Below are 14,608 nucleotides of genomic sequence, written 5' to 3' on the forward strand. Positions count from 1 at the left end.
CCGGCCCCGCCGCCTTCCCCTTCCCGTTCCCGGCCCCGCCGCCTCCCGGGTGTTGCTGCGTGTCCGGGGCTGAAGAGCCGGTGGGAGAGCAGCTGGGGGCGGGAACCCCCAGGTCCTATGGCCGGGAGGGGGAGGGAAACGGGAACCCTTGAACAGGTGAAACGTACAGAGAAACAAACAAAAATTTCCAATGCTTCATCTTTAACAGGTGTTGCTCCTACAGCTCCCTGAAGCAAGGGGAGAGTCTCTTCTCTCATTTTACAAATGATAGGAGAGGACACGGCCTCAGGTTGTACTAGGGGAGGTTTAGGTTGGAACAATTTCTTCCCCAAAAGGGCTGTCAGGCCCTGGCCCAGGCTGCCCAGGGCAGTGGTGGAGTCCCCAGTCCTGGGGGGATTTCAGAGCCATGTAGATGTGGTGCTGAGGGACATGGGGCAGTGGAAAGTTGGCAGTGGTTGGAGTAGATGATCCTAAGAGGTCTTTTCCAATCAAAATTATTTGATGACTCTAAATATTCCACCTTACACTTATTTATTAATTACAAAAACTGCAGCCTCTCACAGAACAAGAACAGCTGTTTATATGCACTTTGTCCATGTCTCATCAGGCTTCCTGTGAGCTGAGCCTGGATTCCAAGCACTGACTGAACCACTGGAGAAGCCTTTGGTGCTGAAGATGCTCCTGCTGGATCTGCTGGACAATGGCATTAACAGAACGGAGCTGGTCCTGCAGCTTCTCCTGCTCAGTTCTCCGGGCCTGCTCCGTGGAGCCCAGGGGACTGTACTTGCCCTCCTTCAGAGCCTGCAGGTGCTTCTGGCGTGTCTGGTAGGCCACAATCTCCAACAGGTTCTGAGAAAAGCAACAGTGGAAACTGCTTTGACTGCACATAGAAAAGAACTAAGGTAGGGACAGGATTTGTGTCACAGCTCCTGTCAGCATCGTGCTGTGAAATGGAAGGACACTGCTGTGTTACATTCCCCATTCCCAGTGCTGCACAGCTACAGTCACATCACAGAATTCCATAAAGCAGAGAAATTCCTGCACACACAAGGCAACCCTTGCCAGGACACAGTTTCACCAACTTAAAAACCTGGCAGGAAGGCATTCAAGACCTTGAAGCTGCACCACAAGTAGCCAGCTGGTGCTGGCGAGGGACAGGTGTTGGCAGGTATTTTCAAGACACAAACCACGTCCTCTAGGCTGGTGTTCCCAGGCAAATGCTGCCTTGCTGGGAGTGCAACTGCAGCATCAGCTCAGGGCTACGGTGAGCCCTCAAAATGTGCTCCATTTTCTTAAAGTGTTGCTCAAGTTACACAGCCAGCACGTTCAGGGAGCAGGCAGGGAAGCAAAGCAGGTTCTGCTTGGCAAGGCAGCCATGCTCACCCATCGCGTCTTGTTCCGAAGACATTCCGCGTCAGAGTCCAGGCTGCAGGACTCAGCCTGCAGCCCCAGCAGCTCCTGCTGCTTTTCCAAGAAGGAAGCACTGAGGGATGCTTGGGTGCTCTCCAGCTCTAGGGTGGTTCTGTTGCAGTCTTGAGTGTTCTAGTAAAAGGGAGAGAAGGAAATGCCAGATCCTGGTTCTTTAGTTGAGCTGCATTCCCACCCATCTTCCCAGAACTGATTTTTTGTTTGGTTTTTTTTATACTGGGGTTTCCCAGGCAGTGCTGTGCCTGGGCAGGTGCAGGCTCCATGTCCTGACACCCCATGTCTCTGGGCTAGGTGACATTACAAGGCAAATCCCAGATGTCTGAACTCTGGCAGCCCAGCTTCCCTGGCTCACCTTCTGGTTTTTGCTGATCTTCCTCTTCAGCTCCTCTGCCCTGTGGTGGAAGTCACCCCTGGTGAGAACTTTCTTGTCAGTTTTGTTCTGCCCCCTCCCCCAAACAGCTATTGCTTCTCTGCGAGCAACAGATGCCTCCATGTCACGAATCATCTTCTCATGCTGCTTCATCAGCTGGGCATAGCAGACCTGCCATTTGTTGAGATATAAAATAGGCTGAAAATAACAAATGTTTACAAATAGCACCAACTGAAGTCTCCTGTGTGGCACATCCCATCAACATAAACCAGGCACACACGAGCCTTGGCAAGCCACATTTGGTCTAAATCCCAACCTAGTGTGCCCTGCGTGGATCTGGAAGGCAGAGGGCTGGGTTACCAACTCATCTAAAGTAATCTGCAAAATGTTTCACTGAAACTCATCAGCAATAGCAAAAGCAGAAGAGCAGAAGCATCCTGAGAACAAAAGGGAAGAGTTGTTTTGCCAGAAGACTTCCCTATCCAGTGATTAAGATGATGCAGTAACATTTAGCAATCAGCATTTTGTTGCCAACAGATCTGGGTCACAGAACAAGGTGCCCGATATTTAACTGCAGATGTTTCTCAGGGACATCTAGGCCCTGCTGCAGCCCATTACACAGCACACATGCTGCTTCTCCAGCCTGTTTTTCATCCCCTGCCTCACATTTCAGCAACTCCAAAGCTGACTATATTGTGCAGCTTCCCCTTCTCAGTCCCCCCCCCCGAGTGGCTTACTTGCATCCTATGAATCTCTGTTTTCATGGCTTGGATTTCTTCTTGTGCTTTCTCAGAATCCACCACCGCACACATCTCCTTTGTCAGCTGGATCTTCCTCTCCCACAGCATGATTTGGTGCCTTCAGTGACAGAAAGGGAGAGCAGTACCTCTGTGAACAGGGGCGAAGACACTGGCTGTGTGGGGCAGTGGCAGGACACTCCCGGGATGCCTCTGAACACACTGAATCCTGCAGCAGCAACTGAGGATTTGCACAGGGTGGGTGTGAAAGGGCAGCAACTGAGCAGTGTGAGATCAGGCAGGAATTCTGCCCCCTGGGAAATGGCACAGGGACTGCAGAAACAAGCCAGCCCAGACTGACAGAGGGCTTGGTGGACCCTGTTCATTGCAACACACTCACTCTGAGCTCTGGACAGAGGACACAGCAGGCAGAGTCTTCCCTGCAGATCTTGGCACATCCAGCACAAGCTGGAATCATTAAAGCCAACATCCCTTCAGCTCTTTCTGGTTCCAGAGATGGTTAAAACACCTTTCAGCCTCTGCACTTCAAAAATCCATTAAACTCCCTTTCACCTTCTCCAAGGAGGAGCACTGGAACAAGCTCCCCAGGGCAGTGGTCACAGCACCAAGCCTGCCCGAGTTCAAGAAGTGTTTGGATGATCCTCTCAGGCACATGGTGTGATACTTGGGCTGCCCTACATAGAGACAGAAGATGTGTCCCTTCTAACTCAGCATATTCTATGATTCTAAGGACAGAAGCACATTTGCTGGTGCTGGTTCAATTTGATGACTAGAGAAGGTGACATGGACACATCTATGAAAGCTCAAAGATGGTTACACAAAGCAAAAACCTCTGGTACCTACTGTGCTTCCAGCAGGCTGTTCAGGAATCTTTCCTTCTCCTCAGCCAATTGACTGTACCTCTCCTGCATCTCAATTGACTCTTTTTCTGCCGCCTAGATTTGGGAAGCATAAAACAATACAACATTGTCAGACTGGGGAGGATTTACAGGATCACTGACTGCCTTTGATCTGCAGGGGAGGTTGAGATCTGGGAGGATGTCAATCCTCTGTACCTTGAGGGTGCGTAAAAACTCGTTCTCTGTGATGACGCTGCCGCAGCGCAGCTCCTCGAAGCTGCTGCTGTTCTCATTGATCAGCACGTTCAACGTTATCAAGTCATTGGACATGCTCCTCATGTGACACTCAATGTTCTTCTGTTCTTTTATTTCCTGCTGGATTTCATCTACAGGTGAACAGAAAAGTCTCAGAACTCCCAGGAGCACTGGGCTGAGCACAGGCAGGGTGTGAGAAGCTGCAGCTAGACCAGAGGACACTGCATGTGGAGCCACCAGTGTCCCACAGACCCAGCCAAAACATTTTTCTACCAGCCCAAAAATAAACTAAGGTTTACAAGGTGACTGCTGTGGGAAAGAGCTGGGTTTGGCCAAGGGAAGCAGTGTCATTGGTGGGGACATTTACCTACCAGCTACTTGCAAACTTTATTTAGGAAGTGTAACACAGGACAGTTCCCATGAGGGTTTCGCTGTGTCAGCTCAGAGCAGGGCTGGTGGTTGCAGGAAGTAACAGTGTGGAAACCAGCAGGAGGGGCCCAGCTCCTGCCCCACCTGCAGTGCTGGGGCTACTGGCATCATTGCTCACACACACACAGGGGCACCAAGGACGTGCTGTGGGGAGGGTCTAGCACTACCCACCCGTGAGCCTTTTTCTCCATCCATGGATGAACCCTTTGGGAAGGAGGGAATGACTCACTTTCAGTGCGCACTTTCTTCTGCTGCATTATTGTGAGCTGCTTCTTCAACATATCCCAGGAGGTTAGTTGCTCCTCCCGTTCTTGTCTTAGCTTCACCATCTCCTTCTGCAGATTGAGCCAGTACTTCTGCAGTGTCATCACCTCAGAATTAGAGTCTTCATTCTCCTTGCTCAGCTTGTTGATCTCAATTTCCAATGGCCCAAATTCATGCCCCTGTACAAGGGCAAGGTTTGGGATCAATCAAGCAGAAGCTGCTGGAGCACGTGTTTATAGCACCAGTGCAGCAGGCTGGTCCAGCTGCTGAGCTGCCTAATAAAAACTTCAACTAGACTGTTATTTTGCTAGTCAGTTACTTTCTGTACCCATTTCCCATGAGCTCAATTGGACAAGTAATTGCTGACCTCACTAGAAAAAGTGCAACAAAAGCCCAAAATGTTCTCTGTGGCACCAGATGCTCCTCAGCTCTTAGAACAGGAACGTCTGGACACCCAAAACCTTGGGAGCAAATGCCACAGCACTCCTTTTCACACTGGTCTCCACAAGGGTCTTGGAGCTGACAGTGCTAGGGACAGATCTGGGCATTGACTGATTGGGGACAACTAGCAAGTGACTGAAGCCACTCTGCCTTTTCCACTCTCCCATTGTCAGTCTTTGTGGACTTCATGAAGAGATCCTGTTTACTCCTGGAGTATTGGTGTCATCCCACATTTTCAACAGGTGTAGACAACTCTCTGCAGGAATCTGTGTTAGACACACCCTCATTTCACAATTCCCTAAGGCCAGCTCCTTTCCATGTGCATTAACAACTGCCTGACAAACGTAAACATTGACATTAACCAGTGCTGCTAGCTACTAGTGAAGCTAGTTACATCACAATTCTGATGCCTGAGAGTTTTAACTATCCAGCACTTACGCAGCTACATTTATCAAGGGCATCTGTGGTCATCATGAATAATAAAATCAACTTTGGGACTGAAACATAAAGGTACATACCCCCAGCTGAGAAAGAAGGGTCTCCAGCCTTTTGTTGTACTGGATGATGACCACTTGCTTGTTCTCAATCAAGATATTGCACTTTTCAATCTCACTTTCACTGTGCCTGATCAGATCATGCATGCTTTTCACTTCCTTATCCAGCTCACAAAGTGTTTTCTGGAGACCTGTCAGCCTGCAGTTGGTATGAGTTGCATTCAGAACAAGATGGGCAGTATCATTCTCAACTTTGGAAAAATGCAGCTCCTAGGAATATCAACAGACAGAAAACAAGTAACTGTCACCAAGAGCAACTCCTGGATTAGCAATGCCCACCTACCAAAGCACAGGAATCAATGGATTGAGATTCTGCCCCCAGATCTGTGCTACAAGCCATAATCCTCTCTGTCTCTCCTGCTGACAGCAGACAGCAATGTTGACCCCTGCCATAAGGCTGCTGAAAAGCATTAAGGAGCCTAAACCTCCCCAAACCCAGAGCAGACCATGCTCATCACTTCAGCCATCCCCTTCCCTATATGGATGTCTCTGGTTCCCTGGCTAACAGTGCTAGGATGGTACTGAAGTAACCCCTGAAAGAACAGAGGTGTGAACCTGTTGTGTTAGTGCCAGCCCACACAACTCCATGCAATAAATGCTACACTGATTTTTCTAGTTTGTTCTATCTGTACCAGTTACACACTCCCAAAGAGAGCAACTCATCGTGCCCTAAAGGACAGGGGGTCTGGTCTGACTGTTCCTTGGACAGTGTTCCTTCTTTGGAAACTAGGAGCATGTCTGGATCACACCTGTGTACAGAGACAGGTTAGTTTAACATGGAGTTTAGAAGTGCCAGATACCCACTGTCTGCCTGCAATGCTTAAGGACTTCAACCACCCCACAGTAAATACCCCCAAGATCCATCACTCTGCCCCACTTTTTAAGGATGGATGGTGTGTTCTGCATCCGGCCTTTCAGACCAAGCCCTCTGGCACACACCAGCATCCTGCAACCAAGTCACTGGAAGAACCAAACTGGAGCTGCAAACCCAGCAGAGTTTCAATTGCAGCCCTGAAAACCAGAATGAAGTTGCTGACAAGCACACTCAAGAACCTGTCTTAGGCCATTTTCTCCCCCTGCCCTCCCAGGGGAAGCAGAACCATACCAGATCTGTTACTCTACCACAAAGATCTGCAGCCAGCTGTGAGAATTGCTTGGTGGCTTTGCTGGATATCATCTGGTCCTGCAGCTTTGCCATTATTTCATTCTCCATCTGCTCTTTGGCTCCAATCCCTTTCTCTATATCCTTACTGAGAGACCACAAATCCTTGAGAAGAGCAGCTTGATCCTAAAAAGTACAGAAGACAGAAACAGGGTCACCACAGCTGCTTTAGGAAGGGTATTAATACCTGTGTCCAATTCAAAAGGGTTCTTCTTTCATTAACTATTCTCACCATGCTGGTCTTGTTGAGGGCCTGCTCTGTCTCCTGGAGAACTCGAGTGTAGGTGCCAGATTCAACCTTCAAGGCCTCCTGCCTCCAGAGGCTCTGGGCAATCAGTTTCTTGGAGGTGTTGGCATTGCTCTGTGAACGGTTCAGGGTGGAGACAAGCACCTCATTCCTCTCCTCCTCCTTTCTAATTGCCTTTCTACACCCTTGAATGTCTACTTCTAGGGACTTGAGGTCATGCCTGTATTTGCTGGAAGGGCAAAGAGGATGGATAATCATCACAGGGATTCATGCTTCATGTGCTGAACAGTCATCTGCAAGGTTCCTCTTTTCACACATGCTGTTGCAGCAACAACTGACCAAGACAGAAGAGCTTTGCAAGGCCAGTCTGTGGTGACAGAGCAGAGTTATCAGAAGATGGATGGAGACATTAAGACTCAAAAGGAAAGGTATGTAGGAAAATTAAATCCTTCTTCAGTCCTGTCCCCACTCCACACATTCTTACCAGGATGCCTCCATATAAAAGCATATTATTTGTTCTCAGAGAGTCACTCAGGCTTTAAGACTCCAGAGCCAATAAACATTGTCTTTGGCAACAATAGTAAGATCTTCCTGAAGGTTTCCAAAGGCATCACAAAATCCTAACCAAAAAGGACAGATAAATCCCTCCCGCTCTTTGGAGTGAGAGATGCTGCAAAGGTGAAGGAAGTCTTCTAAAGGAATTGAGTATGAACAGAAAAACCCTGAACAGCTTTTTAAAATCCACACATTTTGAGGGAAAGTTTTGAACAAAGAAAACAGTAACAAAGAACTGTAGTTCTTGTCCTTTAACCTTATTATGTGCTTTACAGCAGCAAACCTGTTCTGCCTGACATATCCTGCCCACAGAGTGATAAACTTGGCAGAAGACACAGTTCCCTGTTTAGAACCCCTCCTGTCCACAAGACTGGAGGTCTCTCCTGGGCTGTGCTCAGATACAAACCTCAGCAATTCCTGTGCAGCAATGCAGGCCTCATCTCTTTGCTTCATTCCAGCCAAGCTGCTGTCCCAGTGGCTCATCAATCGCTTCTTTTCCATGTTAATGGCCTGAACCTCCATACAGGCCTAGAGAACAGAGAGTTGGGAGACAAAATTAATCTATACTGGGTTGAAAAAACAAATTAAGGTTAAAATGCAATATTTTTCTTCCTAATATGTTGGGCAGGAACAGCTTCAGCTAATACGTGCTTGGTTTATCATCCCTCTGGATGACAGGGCACAAGTGTCCAAGAAAAAAAACATGCTGAGAAGGTGGGGGAGGAAGTGATTTACAGACCATTCTTAAGGGCAATGGAACTGAATAAAAAGTCTTTGTTTCTGCAAACAGGAATGAATCATACAACTCTGGCCTAGATTCTACATAGTATGAGAGCATGAGCCAAAGTGGTCAGTCCTTCTGGAAGGAAATATTGACCAGAAGTGAAAAAAACCACTCTCCTACCTCGTTTACTGCTTGACGAGTTGCTTTGGTGTCCTCTGCCTGGGCCACGAGCTGAGCTTCCAGCAGAGCAATCTGCTCTTGCAGCTCGTAGTCTTTCCTTGTCAAACTGTCCACCAGGAGATCCTAATGTCAGAGCACAAAGTTCAGGATGAGTAACAAAATCTGTCTTAACAAACTGTGTTGTACAAGAGTAACACAGGCTACCAGGGGGATTAAAATGGCAACTGGGTGAGATTTGATTCCTACTGAAATTGTTCCATCCACATACAAATGACTCAGGATGCAGCAGTGACACCTTTCAAGAGACCCTCTGTGCTGTTTTTCATAACTCAATTTGCAGCAGTAGATCAATGTTGAGATGTGAAGCAGCACTCATCCTGCCAGCATGGACTACCCCGTATCACCTCCTCTCCAGCAGCCCGCAAAATTAGCCATTTATGTTTTTAAATCCTTCGTTAAAAAAAATAACTCTCCATCCATGCATTGTCTCCCCTTTCCCAGCAGTTTCACGCCGCGGAGCAGCGCGGCAGCAGCAGAGGGAGCTCCAGCATCCCAACCTGCCTGTGCACCCTGCAACCACCCGCACTCCGAACCCTTCCCCAGACCTGAGCAGACCACACTCCTTTTCTAAATGTCCTCCCTCCCACACTTCCTTGTGCTTGAGTGAAGAGTCATTTACTATTACAGAATCACAGAACAGTCATGGTTGGAAAGGACCTCTGAGATCACTGAGTCCAACAATAAAAAACAACAAATAAACCCAACCCAAAACAAAACACACAAAAAACCAAACACAACAAAAAACAACCACCAACCAACATAAAAAACCCAAAAAACACACCACCACAAAACACATCCCAAAATACCCCACAAACACACAACCTCAGCCACTAGAGCACACCCTGAGGTTCCTGATACACGTTTCCTGAACACCTCCAGGGATGGTGACTCCCCCACCTCCCTGGGCAGGCTGTTCCAGGGCCTGACCACTCTTGCAGTAAAGAAATTCTTCCTAATGTCCAATCTAAACCTCCCCTGCTGCAGCTTCAGACCAAGGCTTGTCAAAAGCCTCTGGGCAGTATGTGCCACTATCCTGCTGGGGGGAATTCTTCACATTTTTGGAAAAACCTTTGAGCTTGGGTTTTGGGGTGGGGTTTTTTTTCAACTATTTGGGAAGAATATCCCCACACATTCCATGATCCAGTCTCTACAGTTTTCCTTCTGACAAGGCAGCACCTCCCCCAAGACTCACCACTACCTGTCATCTGTATTTATTTATTTTAAAGCAGTTTTTGCTTGATACCTGTTTTTTATTCTCCATCTCAGCCTGGAACTTCTCAGCCTCAGCCCTCTTTGCCGACTGTTTCATGAGTAAAATATTATGGTGCAAATCCTGCTCCATGTTCTGCACGTAGAAGAGCTGCAAGGCCAAGTTTTCAACCTGGGTCTGCAATGCAGAAACTGGGGAGGCAGAAGGAAAAACATTGAAACAAGTACTTCTATAGGACACATTCAGAGAGAGAAGGGACAGAAATACAGCAGCACCCAAAGCAAAACCTGCACAGGTATCAGCTACATCAGTCCTCCCTGAAATGGAAATTTACATCATCTTTGGAGTATAGCTCCAAAATCTTGGAAGATTCCTTGACTCCCAGTACACAGAATCCAAGGAAATCCAAGAAGGAGCCTCAGGAAGCTGTGAATCCACTCCTCTGCCCCAAAAGAGAACTGTCTGTTCCTCAGTCAGTTGAATGCTTCTCTTATTTTTTCAATAACGTGCAAAAACTTTATAGGCAACTGATTTCAATGCTTAGATGTCCCTGCCAGGGACATTGTCTGACTGTTTCCTACCCTGAAACACAAGAACAATGAGTCAAGCCCATTTCTCTGGCTGGAACAGGCCCATTTCTCTGCTGCCACATGCATAGTGCTCTCATACTCCTGGACACCCCTTGGGACCTACAACCTTCGCAATCCCATCACACCCTCACAGAGGCACAGACAGAACAGAGATGGGGATGTTGCTCCTGCTAAGCCACAGAACAGCCTTCCTGCCAGGAACAGTTTATGGTTTAATCCTAAAGACCTAAGAGAAGTCCAGTGTAGTAACAAGGTCTTAGAAGCAGTAGGATTTATATGGTGACCAGGAACATCCCTGAAACTTTGCAATGAGTGTGCCATTTCTGATGAACTTTACTGCATTTTTCAATCCAGTGCTTGACTTCCATTCTAATTCATTTCTGCACAGTACTAGAATTAGGCAACATCACAAGGACTGCCTGGGTCACCTTTCTTGCGTTCCTCATCTGTGTCCTGAGACATTTTCTGCTGAGTGAGCCTGAGGCCCTGCAGCTCCTCCTCCAGCTGCTGGCAGGCTGGGGCCATTTGAGCATGGTGCTGGTGGCTCCTCTCCAGCTTCAGCTGCAGCCGGGCCAGCTGCTCCTGAGCTCCGAACAGAGTCACCCCCAGCTCCTCTTTCTGTCCTTTGCTCTTCTTCCTTGCCAGCCTCTGCAAACACAGAGGAAACCAGCTCTCACTGCAGCCTGGGCAGGGCTGGGCTGCTGTGAGAAGGAAAATTAAAAACACCATGTTACCAGTTCCTGGAAATCTAGGGCTGCTTTCTCCAGCTCCTTAGCAAGGTAATTCTTCAGGGCAGCCTGGAATCTTCGCATCAGAGGCTGTAAAGAAGCACAACGTTGATAACTTTAACACACTTTTGTAAATAAATCACAGGGAAACCTCACAGCTACTCCCACTATTGAATAAAACGTATTTTCTGACACAGACACTTGCATTCTTGTTTTAGCTCCACTCACTGTAACATGTGAGAAGAGTTAAATAGTGGGTACGTGCTGAGGTCAGAAAGCGACTACTGAGATCACAACCTGTCACTCTTGCTGCAAATCCTTCTCTTTCAGAGGAGGACCAGATTTGTCCCTCCTGGACCTGCAGCTGTGGGGTGGGCACTGCTGAGTAGAGACCTGAGGGAGCTGGTCCTTTGGCAGAAGCTATTTTTAAGCACACAGTTTGAGCACACAGCTAAACCCCTGCTTATGTTCACCTCACGCTTTTATACAGATAAAAATAGCAAGTCTGCAAAGAAGAACGACAAGATCTGAGGGCTTCTCACATGTTCTGGATCCAAGACAACCAGCTCTCTCTCTTCTATGGCTTCTTCACATCTTTTGCCCATTTCATGTTCCTCATCTCCATGCTGCTGCCCTTCCCCTTCCCACCTTTGCTCTCCATGCTCACTCTCAAGCTGATTGAATTGCTCCAAGGCAGACTCTGAACAGAGAGAAAGAGGTTCTTCAATGTTACCTGGAAAACAGCACACACACCACACAACACCCCACACACACCACACCACTCACACACACCCCACCACCACCACCACCTTCCCCCCCCAAAAAAAAAAAAAAAAGAAAGAAGAAGGCTTTCAGCCTTAGTAATTAAGCTTCATGCAGTCACTGCTCACACAGAGGAGCCTAACAAGTTCTTTATAGTTCCCAGGAGACCAATTAACCTTCTTTTAAATATATCTCTATATAGCTACAGAGGCAGGCACGCAGAGAAAGGCACATACAAGCTTTTCAGTGGTCTCAGATGCTCCAGCTCCTTGTTAACCAAATTCTGATGAGGCTCTCAGCAAGCAGACAGGGCTGCAACATCCTGCCTGTGTCCTTTTTTATTCCAAAGAAGCCTTCATGAGGGCAGAACACAGTCTTTTCTTCCAGCTGACCCCAAGACAGAAGGAAGGGAATAAATCTCACCTCTTCTTTGCTTAAAGTTGCCCTGCATGTCCTGGGCTCAGGCAAGCAGCAGTTCCTGGTCTCCTTACCTGCAGCTAAGGAGCCTGCTCCCCCCTCTCTGTTTCAGCTAAGAGCTGGTCTAGTGGGGCTGTCAAGGCTGGAGGAAAGAGCAGCATTTTCTTCCCCCGCCCCTCCAATTCAGCAACTCCGATTCCCAATCCCCCGAGGCTCCAAATAGGAAGGTAGCAATTTTGCATACCTCTCAGAGGAAAGCTGCACTTCAAATCACAGGTGATTCCTCTTGACAATTACACTTGACTTTCAGAGCAGGAGACAGTAATAGAGAAGGGTGTCTGATGAGAAAATTAGCAGAGCTCCAATCCTTCCCTCCCCCTGGCTCTGTGCTCTGCTCTGCACTGTGCTTGCCTGCTTACTTTTAATGAAGCTCCTTTTAATGAAGCCTTTTAAATGCTGCCTTTCTGTTGTAGTTGCTGCCAGGTGTGGTGCTGAGCACCCCATGATGGGACAGGTTGACAAGAGGTCTGACTGGATCCTCCTTGTGCTGTCCCTTGCCAAGCTGTGGACACCCAAGTGCTGTGTTGTGAAGTGAGGTACTGGCAATGTCTGCTTTTCTATGTTCTTTAATGTTGGTGTCTTGTACCAAGCTTATATTCTACATAAGACCACGACCAAACACCGTTACTGGGGAGTGGTATTACCCATCATGCTAACAGAAATGCTGGAGGAGGGCAATTCTCTGTTGCAAGTTGGAAATACTACTTTATTAATATCTGTGGCTGAATACAGCAGTAAATAAGGGTATTTTAACAGGTCAGTGCTATGAGGCTATAGAGTGACTTTTTTTTTCTCTGACCAAGTGTTTTCTAATGGGGACTGCTAGATGTTTTGTGAAAAATAGACAAAAATTTGACTTCGTATTTTTTGCAAATAGGCTTTTTAAAAATCTCTTGTGGTTTATTTTATTTTAGTCAAACTGCAACGGAACATGAAAGCAAGGGAAATGGCAAAGATGCATTAAACCACCCATGAAAAACCTGAAAGAAGAAGGCTTAGATTTCACAGCATTGTGCCTCCAACTGGATTAACAATCATCTGAAAGGGAGAAAACTGAAAACTGCTGGACAGGTGGTGTCAATTATTGTCCTGTTAACAAGGAACCAGGTGATACCTGACTCTTTGCAGCTGTTCAGCTCCTCTGACCACACAGGTGCCTGCAGAGGAGCCTCTGGAGGAGGGGAGGGGTCTCCTCTGCCTGGTACTGGCTGCTCCATGTCACCCAGTTCAGGTAATGCCACTTCATCCAAGGAAGTTTCTGTAGGTTTCTCCTGAAACATAAAATCCATCATCTGAAACAACTTTTCAACCTATTTGCCCATTACAAATCTGCTTAATTTTGTCCTCATGAGACACAAGCAATGCAAAGAACCAACAAGAGAGCCCTGCTCTACCATCACTGCCAAAGCTGTGTCACTTCACACTTAAACAGCAGGACAAAGGACCCTCTCTCTGTGACTAAGATTAGATGTATTATTATAGTGTGTCACTTCTGCAGAACCAACGAGCAGCTCTGTAGCTCCACCAGCTCCTCCTTCTCCTGGGGGAAATGTCTCCTCTTGGTGCTCTGGAGGAACAGACCCTTCCTCTTCATTGTTGCTCCCATTCTCTGCCTCTGTGGCCTGGCACACAACAGGAGAGAAGCAGAGCAGCAGCATTAGAATGGGCCATGTACCTTGTTTAACATTAATGCTACAGTGCTCTAACAGCTGCTTTTTGTAACAGGGCACAGGTGTTTAATTTAGAAGTTCCATCACATTCACAAACCAGTCACCCAGTTAGCTCTACAATAGTAAAGACCTTAACAAAAATTCTACACACTGCTTTTAATCTCACATCTATTAAAAACTTCACATCTAACCCACATCTATTTTTAAAAATGTCCCCAGGTATTTATCAGAGAAAATCTTCCAGCTTGCATGACATGTAGCCAAATTATTCTCTCCTTTCCTTCCTTTTAAGGGACACTGGTCTAACCTATATCATCATTTGCTAAATTCAAATATTGTGCAGCACCAGTAGAAGAAAAAAACCAAACCTCATCCCCAACAAACCTCAAAAAAACCCCAACAGCCCAAGTGTGTGCACCTGTGAAACGTGGGTAACTTCCTTTTCAGAGTGCCTACAGCACAAGCGTGCTAAGAACTGAGAGGAACACCTTTTCAAACGCTGCTGACACACAGGGCAGTCACTACAGTCACTTTGTAGTCGACTATTTTATGCACAGGGCAGCAGTGCAGTAACTGCTCCCTCGCTTTGCTCCTTCCCGTTGGAACCGCTCCCGCGAGCCCGCGGCTCTGTCCGGTGCCCACGGACACGCTGCCCTGGGAACGTTTCACGGGAAATCACCTCCATAGCAAGACGGGACGGGGCTCGGGTCCCACCCCGGCCTGCTCTGCTGCGGCACCGGGGCCTCCTCCCTGGGGCTGCGGCTGCGACCGGAGCGTCCTGCAGGAGAGAGGGAGTGAGGGCCGGGCCCTTCGCGGCCAAGGGGGTCCCGGCCGGGGGGTCCCGGGGTGGACAAGGGGTCCTGGTCCCAGGCCCAGGCCCAGGCCCACACTCACCGCCCCCGCCC

General features: G+C 47.9%; 2 protein-coding genes across 2 annotated transcripts in view; both read right to left on the minus strand.

Moving 5' to 3' along the window:
- GAA (glucosidase, alpha; acid) overlaps window positions 1–199 on the minus strand; it is a 6,239-nt gene extending 6,040 nt beyond the window's left edge. The window contains exon 1 of the mRNA XM_010008664.1: window positions 168–199. Within this exon, the coding sequence (XP_010006966.1) occupies window positions 168–199 (32 nt within the window). The remainder of the gene's footprint in view (window positions 1–167) is intronic.
- A 404-nt stretch (window positions 200–603) lies between these two features.
- CCDC40 (coiled-coil domain containing 40) lies at window positions 604–13,250 on the minus strand. Its single transcript, XM_010008665.1, has 17 exons — window positions 13,148–13,250; window positions 11,337–11,494; window positions 10,801–10,884; window positions 10,495–10,714; window positions 9,510–9,667; window positions 8,207–8,329; window positions 7,709–7,830; window positions 6,733–6,976; window positions 6,444–6,626; window positions 5,303–5,548; window positions 4,309–4,522; window positions 3,612–3,781; window positions 3,400–3,491; window positions 2,536–2,656; window positions 1,781–1,969; window positions 1,384–1,542; window positions 604–849 (listed from the first exon to the last, which is right to left on the minus strand). Exons 1-17 carry the CDS (start codon window positions 13,248–13,250, stop codon window positions 604–606), a joined length of 2,832 nt encoding a protein of 943 aa, XP_010006967.1.
- Window positions 13,251–14,608: the final 1,358 nt, after the last annotated feature.

Source organism: Chaetura pelagica, unplaced genomic scaffold, assembly GCF_000747805.2.
Source record: "Chaetura pelagica isolate M959 unplaced genomic scaffold, ChaPel_1.0 scaffold962, whole genome shotgun sequence".
Classification (NCBI taxonomy): domain Eukaryota; kingdom Metazoa; phylum Chordata; class Aves; order Apodiformes; family Apodidae; genus Chaetura; species Chaetura pelagica.

Coding starts and splice junctions, on each gene's coding strand:
- CCDC40 (XM_010008665.1), bottom strand. CDS start 13,250: ATGGAGCAGCCAGTACCAGGCAGAGGAGACCCCTCCCCTCCTCCAGAG. Junction 7,831..8,206: donor CTCGTCAAGCAGTAAACGAG/GTAGGAGAGTGG, acceptor TCTGTTCTCTAG/GCCTGTATGGAGGTTCAGGC. Junction 3,782..4,308: donor GAAGAAAGTGCGCACTGAAA/GTGAGTCATTCC, acceptor GTTCACCTGTAG/ATGAAATCCAGCAGGAAATA.